Below are 8,517 nucleotides of genomic sequence, written 5' to 3' on the forward strand. Positions count from 1 at the left end.
AAAAAGCATTTATGGATTTGTTCCTTAATCAGGTTTATTGCAGTTAACATAAACAAATTTTACTTATTTACTTAAAATACTTAAGTTTTTGAATTGCCAATGAAATAGATACTAATTCAAATTTACATTATAATTAAATAAATCCAGAAAATATGTGTTATAGAGACAGTATTTCTTCTTTTTAAATGTTGTTCAGAAGTTTATGATAAAAATGTGAATTCAAAAAAGTAATGGAACGTGCTGATTTCTCCACCTGTAGATAGCAGAGTCACACAGAATGGCCTCTGTTCTCCAAAACTGAGGCTACTCTTCTGAACAAGTTAGTCTTCATGCCAGTTTTGGTCTCACAAATAGCTTGGAAACTAAAGGATAAGGTAGGGACATATGCAGCCACCACACAGAAAATTCTAGAATTCACTACCTACTTGTTTCTTCTTTCAACTATAGATACTACAGTTCAGTTAGCAAGTAACATCCCCTTTTCCTATTCAAGTTATAAACCAAGAGAGAGAGAATATGGGCATTAGGTACTGATAGACCGTATTGGAAGACATGATCCTGATGATCATCAGCAGGAGATAAAGCTGCCCAGAATCCCAGGATCCGTCCAAGTTACCCTCCTAGTCACAGGCAGACAATTTACTGCACAAGCAGAGTCGTGACCACCATGAGCAAGACTAGAGGACAAACTCTTCTGCAGGCTGACTGGCTCCAAAACAGAAGAGGTTGGGGCAGGCGGGCCTTTCTTTTCTACCTCTGCTGGAAACAAGACATTGGGAAGGTTAGGAAAATCCTATCTGATGGAAATCCCAAGGGTGAAGCTTCCAGTTCCAGTCTTAACCATAGAAACAACTTCTCTCCATGCCCTTCTTCAGGCAATTCTGATTGAATTAAGTAGGTATTTAAAAGAAAAAACAAAAACTATTTCATTCAGGCCACCTGAAAAAAGGAATTCCATGACACAAATGCTCTCTGAAAGTTTAGATCTTCATTTTTAGAAATGAGCAACATAAAGTGGGTTCAAAGGAGAATCTGGGACACTATTAAAACCTTATGAAAGAAATATTTGTGATAAAATATGAAAGAAATTGGATTTATGTATTTAGATTGGTGGTTCTGAAAATTGTAGTTTGTATTCTCTGTGGGTTCCCCACAGTTCTTTCAGGGGATCCATGAGAACATAACTGTTTTCATAATTATATTAAGATCTTATTTGTCTTTTTCACTCTCATTGTCTCACTAGTGAATAGAGGAGTTTCTGGAGCTTGCATGATGTGTGATATCCAATAGAGTGAATGCAGAAGCAAATATGAGTTCTCAGCTGTCTCCTAGACATTAGACATTATAGAGATTTGCAAAAATGTAAAACAATGCTCCTCTGCACTAAGTCTCTCTTGTTTGGTAAAATATAATTATTTTTTTTCATAAAATGTGTTCCTTATGTTAATCTGTCATGAGTTCATTATAAAATAAGTTAATGCACATATTTTAAAATTTCTCAGTTTTATTTCTAAAATATTAAATACAAATAAATAGAATCTACATAACCAAAAATCCATTGGTGTCCCCAATAATTTTTAAGAGTATACTTAAGGGGTCTTGAGACAAACATTTTTGATAACCACTTAATTGTGCCATCAACTATGTGAAAGAATCTTATGCCAGGGAAAATGATCTCTCTGCTAGTCTTCATATCCACAGAAGTCAGGACTGAATTTAAACTGTGCCATTACCTCTCAATGGAAATGACGGTTAAATCCTATAATGGATATATATTTTACTATGTATAACATTCTTAGAATCTTATCTAATATTAAAATGAAATAATTCCTATTTCATCTGAAATGTTCTGTATTTCTCAATAATTTGATGACTAATTTTTCAGTAGAAATCAAGAAAGGAGAGGTTATCAAAGTGTGATCAAAATGCAAACTTGATTGAACTAGTGTTTTCCAAATTATATTTTGTTTCATGACTGCTATTCTTTAAACATTTTTTATTTTGAAAAAAAGCTACTAGCAAAAAGATTTTTATTTCATCCTCTTATGTCCTCTGACATATAGAGAAGAAATATAAAAGAGAAGTAAATTACACAAATCTAAATGCATTTTAGTCCAAACGTTTTAATACTTGATGAATAGTGAGGTCACATTGTATCCTTCCTTGGTGGGAGGAAAGTTTATGTCAACAGCACCTGCTATTATTTATGAAAATCTCCCCCCAGAGGCACATGGACACAGTTCAGTTGCTTCTTTCATTCTTGCATGGGATGTAGTAGCAAGTTTAAAGGATGATAGGGGTTTTGAATATTGGAATACTGAAAAATACTTTGTTTTTGGCACTGAGAGTTGCTTGCTAATATAATTTTTTTTTGTTTTTAAATTTAGAGCTCCTTTGACCTCCTCTATTCAGAAAATTATATAAACAAAAAAAGAATTGTCTGCTTCTTGCCCTGAGACTGCTGGTTGGTGCTGTTTGTGATGTCCTAGAGAATTACTAGCTCCCAGACTCTCTTTGTCCATTAGAAGCTAAGCGAGTTACTTCTGTGTGCCCAGGGCACATGGCTGGTGTGTGACATTTTGGAGAGTACCTTTTCAGACTTGACATCTGGGAATGCTATGAAACTCTAAGACCAGTGGCCCTCAAACCTCCTAGATGTTTTTAGGATCCTCACACATTTGATACCACCCTTTACAAAAACAAACAAAAAAATATACGAGCACTGAGCTGGTATTAAACATCCAGTACTATGAAATTTTTTATGATGCTGATCATTCTGGTTAATTTTATTCTTCAGAGAGGAGACACCCTAGAGGAGGGGAAGCACAGGAGAATTTAACCTAAATTACAGCTTTTTTGGGGCATTGTCTGCCTTCAAATAGAAGTGGTTCTTGGGAGATTTGAGGTGCCGCAGTGACATAAAGCATGTACAGAAAACCCAGACATAACTAGTCTTTCTTGGTTCATCCTAGCCTCACACTGAGATCAAACTCATTATGTGATTTTATCTCCCACTCATTTTTTCCTTACCTGCTTCCTCCCAGAAACGCATTAACTATAACGTCAAGAATTCTGATTAGCAATACAGATTTCAGTAGAAATATCCTGGGAGATTTATGTCACAAAACTCTGGCCATTTTCAGAAATTTCTCATTGATACCTTTTCTTCTCCCAGCAAGCTTTTCCTCAGCCTCTTCAGCCAGCTATGTTCCCTTCCTCCCCAGCCATCCACAGAATTCTCTAAACCAGCTTACAACTCTCCCAAGACAAAATCTAACCGATAATATTCAGCAATCCAAAAGCCTTGTCATCAGCTAAACTCCAGTCTCTCATGCATTTCCTGGAAATGCATTCTGCCACAAAGAAGGCAGAAACCTCTTCTCAATCCTCATCTTCCTATTTTCTTACCTAACACAGCCAGGGTTACAGTTGCCAGCCTTCCCAATTCCCCAGTGTAGCTTCAAAGAGCTTATTCTTACTTAGGAACATATAGATATGTAAATAGGAAATATGAAGATATTTCAAAAAGTTCATGGAAAGATTACCTTTTCGTTTTATTTTTCCATGAACTTTTTGAAGTACTGTTGTATTTGAATGCAATTCATTCCAGGGCCAGATTTTAGACTACAGAAAAAGTCTATGTTGTACCAGACACTGTGCTTTAAAAATTTGCAATCAAATTTATTCTGAAGTTTTGGAATCAAACCAGTAGCTGAGTAAACTGTGTAAATACTTCAGTGTGTAATGATGTAATTAATGCTCTCCTTTTGTTTGAACTTAGGAGATCTTGAGTTGAGACCCTCAACATTTCTCATTATTGACCCTCTCTTGGGACTTTTGAAGATTCAAGAAACGCAAGATCTGGATGCTGGTGATTATACATGTGTAGCCATCAATGATGCTGGAAGAGCAACTGGCAAGATAACTCTGGATGTTGGCTGTAAGCATCCAGATCTCATAGACAAATTTGTTTTGAAATCGATCTTCTATTTTTCTATGTTTAATGACTTTGAAACAGTTTGGCAGAAATATTTGTTAGAATGGTATAATTTGAGTGAGCATTTCAGATTATTAGTACAGTAATGGTAGTTAGCATTTACTAGCTGCTTTCTATGAGGCAAGAATTTTATATGTTATCCCATTAAACCCTCATAACAACCCAAAGAGGAAGTGCTGTTAATTATCTCCATTCTATAGACAAGGAAACTGAGGCTTATAAAGGCTTAGCAACTTGCTCAGGGTCACAGAGCTAGGGAGGGACAGAGCTTGGGTATTTGAACTCCAGTTGTCTGACTTCAGAGAGTGTAGGCTTCACCAGTATGTCATATACTGCCATTTTCCTATGAGAAGTAATTCATTCTGCCACCAAATTCCTCAGTATTAACATCTGGAGGCCAGAAATTAGACTTTGGCCATAAACCATAACTTGGAGATGTTGATGACAGCAAAGGTAGCAGACTGTGCTTTTACTTTTTAAAAAAATTTCACTAGCAATTACTCCCCAGCGTATAAAAGTAAAGTACTAAGTTCAAATAAATGTCACTCACCATGCGAAGGATACAGTGTGTGCATGACGACTATATTTAGTTTATTCAAGAAGTTTGGTTCTCCCTCCTTTGTCTCTTTATCTCAAATCTCTTAAAAAAAAATCTCTACAGTGTGGTAAAACATGAAATAAAACAGCTCACTTTGTATGAAGAAGAACCTGACAACTTAATTTTAACAGATAATTAAACATTCTAATCACTTAAAACATAAAATATGACATTTTGTTAAATTGCATTTGCATTTATGTGTGATGATTTTCATGCCAAAACTTTTTTAAACAAAAGTTAGAAGCTATAAAGAAAACACAGTTTTTAAAAGAATATAGTAACAAATCATTTTACTTCTAATATCTTAAGCATTTAAATGAATGTTATGGCCCTCTAAGCTTGATGTTTTGTTACATGAGAACTAAATTTTTTCCTCCTGGGATCTTTTATGATCCCCTTGCCCCTGGGCTGTCTGATCAATATTCTGCTTTCTTGATGATTAGGCCCTTAGGGTAGAATCAATAGAGCTGGAAATGACCACAAAGACCATAGATAGATCTATTGAGGGCACTGTAAGATATGTCTGAGCCATGACTAAACTCTGGTTATTAAGCAAAATGCCTTGAAATGAGATTGGAATCTCTGAATGGAGAGCATCTCTGAATCTACCAGCAGGGTATAAACACAATCATGCTTTTAGAACTGTAAGGGTCAAATGAGGAAGATCACTAGGTATAGAATTCCTGTTTTCAAGAAATATAGTGAGTACATTAGAATTCTCAACATTTTCTAGTTCTGCTTCTCCCTCCTTCTGCACCTATATTTCGTATTTACCAAACATTCCTTTAGAGTTGTCTAGCTCTGGAGGAGAAAAGAAACAGCTTCAACAATTGTGCCCAGCAAAAATGGTAATTACCTTCATTCCCCTCAAAGTTTGTAGAAAATATAAGAATCCTACACGTGCTGCTTTGCTTACTTACTGCCTTCTTGAAACATTTTTAACTCCTGGGCTTTCCAGGTTCTGTCTTCTTTCCAGTGACCCACCATGTATGGGTTAGGACTGTCTGTGCTGATGGGACGTGTTGGCTTAGGAAACATCCCAAAAGTGTTTCATGTTTATGCTTCATTCCTTGAACTGAACTAAACTTTGTTTTACCTTCACTCATATTCAAGGTCTTCCCTCTCCATGATCCTTTCTAAAACAGTGGCTTTCTCAACTTTTACTCCAGCAATCATCTTGATAGAACCATTAACATAGACTTAATTGTTTGCTTACTGTAACCTTGACCACTATTAACTCGCCACATATCTTAGTGTTAAAGTCAGCACCGTTCATGATTCTGTTATACCTTAACTATTTCCTTATTTGTGATTAGATCCTTCTCATTGTAGCTCAGAAAGATTGATTAGACCTTGTCTATTCACATAAAACTATGCTTATGTATTCTAGAAGATATAGGATGGAAATGACAAAAACCATGCAAATCACAATTGTAGTGATTGTAGTAACCATTACTAGGTTGTCCTGAAGCTGCTTAATGCAACATATATCAAGTAGACGAATATCAACTTCACAAATTAAGTGGTCATTTTGATTGTTTGGGTCTTGAAAAATAATATAAACATGCTGATACCATAGTGACACAGTATTGTAGTGACTCATTGGGCTTTTAATATAAAAGTCACTGTTTCAACTTGACTTTTTTTAGAAAGGGCTTGAGATAAGTACTAAGCTTAGTAGTGCATAAAATTATTCAATTGAGTTCCAAAACTATTGTGCATAAATTTAAGTAACTTATAACTTAAGAAGAAAACTAGCTTTTATCCATATCATGTAGCTATCTGGGCTTTCAGATTGTTTTGTGGGTCTGTTACTTCACATCAACAATACTAGTTTTAAAAAATAACAAAAAGGCTATTTAATATTATTTTTGAGTTCTAGCTTCTTGTAGTGAGTGTCCTTTTTCCTATTTCTCGTTTAACATGGGGTTACGTTATGGACATTTCAGGTCAACAGGGCAAGTTACCAATGCTTTTTATCCTCTCTAAAAAGGGATAGTAAATTATGAAGTCATTTGGAAGAAAAGACGATTGGCTACATCAAACAAAAAGTTGGCCTGGCAGCAATTTTATCTGCAGCCTTCTCCACACGCAGGGTTTGAGTCTTAGACTGTGGTTTACTGCGTTGTGGTTTGGTAGAATCCAAACAATGTGTCATTTTAGGAAAGAAAATCTTTGACTAACATAATGCAAGAGTTGCCATATTGGGATATTTAATTGTCACTGAGGGAACTAGAATAATGTTATGGAAGAGTATTTAGGCCAAGATGGTCAATCTGTTGCAACTTTGGTATTTTCAAAATAATGTGTGCATCCAGCCATATCTGTAAGAGACAACAAAGCTGCACCATGGCATTTAGTCTGTGCAGATCTCTAGGTGCTTGCACACAAATACTTAAGGCGTCACAAGTCTTAATAGACTGTCTTCACATAGCCAGAATTGATTAGCAATAGATACATTAAACTCTAGAACTAAGATAAAATAAATTAACTCTATAATAATCATGTTTAATGATAGTTAATATTTGGGTGATTACAATATGCTAAATGATTAATAAAGGTTGTCCTTTTAACAACATGAAATAGGAAATGTTATTATCTCCCTTTTGTTGATGGGTAAATTTAAACTGAAGGAGGCAAAACAATTTTCCCAAGCTAACAGATGAAGCAATAGTGGAACTGCCATTTGAAACCACTTAGTGGGCTCTGATCCTCTCTAAGCAACACATTCTGTCTACAAGCACCATATACTTTGGTAAAGTACTGCTGCTTGTCTCCTCCAGTCTCATTAATCTATTTACCATCCACTCGATATAATTCACTTGGAGTTCCTGTCGGCCACACTCAGGAGTAGGAAGTATTTAAAAGGCTTCTTGGCCGAGTTAGGAGTTGCTGCATCGTCAAGGATTGCTTGTCATTGATACTGTCTTGGCTGCTTTCCTACTGCCTGGTATTCTAATTTGTCTTGTTTTCTGATCCCAGTACGTACATTCCCTGACCTTGTGCTTGCCTGGTGCCTGCTGACACTGTTCCCAAAGCTGCTTCACAGCAGATCGCTTCTCCCATCTTAATTGAGTTTTGTGGGTACAACGTGAGCTTTGCTTTTCCTTTTTTATTCTAGTTCATTCTTGGCTTTCTTTGTTCTGAAAATTCAAATTTGTCTCCATTTTCACGGATGCCTATGTTCTAATGTGTCGGCAAACTGGGTTTCACTCCAAATTCTTGGTTGATCCCAGGCTTCTATATATCTTTTTGCTGATCTGTAATTTATTTTCTATTTATTGCCATATTCATCTGCCTATACTCTGAGCTTAACATATCCTGAGACTTTTAGATGTAACCTCCATTTTCAGAAAAACTACCTTCTGTAGAATAAATGACTACTATAACCCCAGAGAAAAATAATTAGGTCTTAGAGACCTTGGATAAGCAAGCTATGAGCCATTTTATAAACTGTGTTTAAAATATGTTCATTTTGCATATTATTTTTCCCTGATAAGCCGATTGGGAAAAATCTAAACATAGATACACTGCTTCTTTTTAAAAACATATTCAAAAGTGAAAGTTCAATGTACTGGGTCAAGGTTGTCATCATCATATGCACATATGCACACACACACATACACACAGACTGGATTATTACTGATTCAATAATTTATTCACAAATATCTAGTGGCCACATACAGTGCACAAAGTACTATGTTAGTTGCTGTATATGATAAAAATATGGTTGCAAATATTTAAGAAAAAACCAAACCATATAATCTAAATAATGGGCAATTAACTTGAGAATGGTAGGAAGTACATTCTCTGAAACCCCAGAGAGGGAAAAAGTCATGTTCATCTCAGGTGGTAAGAGATGACATCACAGAGGAAGGACCTTGTGGACTGGATTAAAGGATTGTCCATATTTCAATAGCCA

General features: G+C 35.6%; 1 protein-coding gene across 1 annotated transcript in view; it reads left to right on the top strand.

Annotated features, from left to right (window-relative positions):
* LOC103591728 (hemicentin-1-like) overlaps positions 1-8,517 on the top strand; it is a gene marked incomplete at its 3' end in the record, with an annotated part of 25,025 nt that overhangs the window by 13,580 nt on the left and 2,928 nt on the right. Inside the window, exon 5 of the mRNA XM_008574240.1 lies at positions 3,782-3,940. Within this exon, the coding sequence (XP_008572462.1) occupies positions 3,782-3,940 (159 nt within the window). The remainder of the gene's footprint in view (positions 1-3,781; positions 3,941-8,517) is intronic.

Source organism: Galeopterus variegatus, unplaced genomic scaffold, assembly GCF_000696425.1.
Source record: "Galeopterus variegatus unplaced genomic scaffold, G_variegatus-3.0.2 Scaffold1017, whole genome shotgun sequence".
Taxonomy (NCBI): domain Eukaryota; kingdom Metazoa; phylum Chordata; class Mammalia; order Dermoptera; family Cynocephalidae; genus Galeopterus; species Galeopterus variegatus.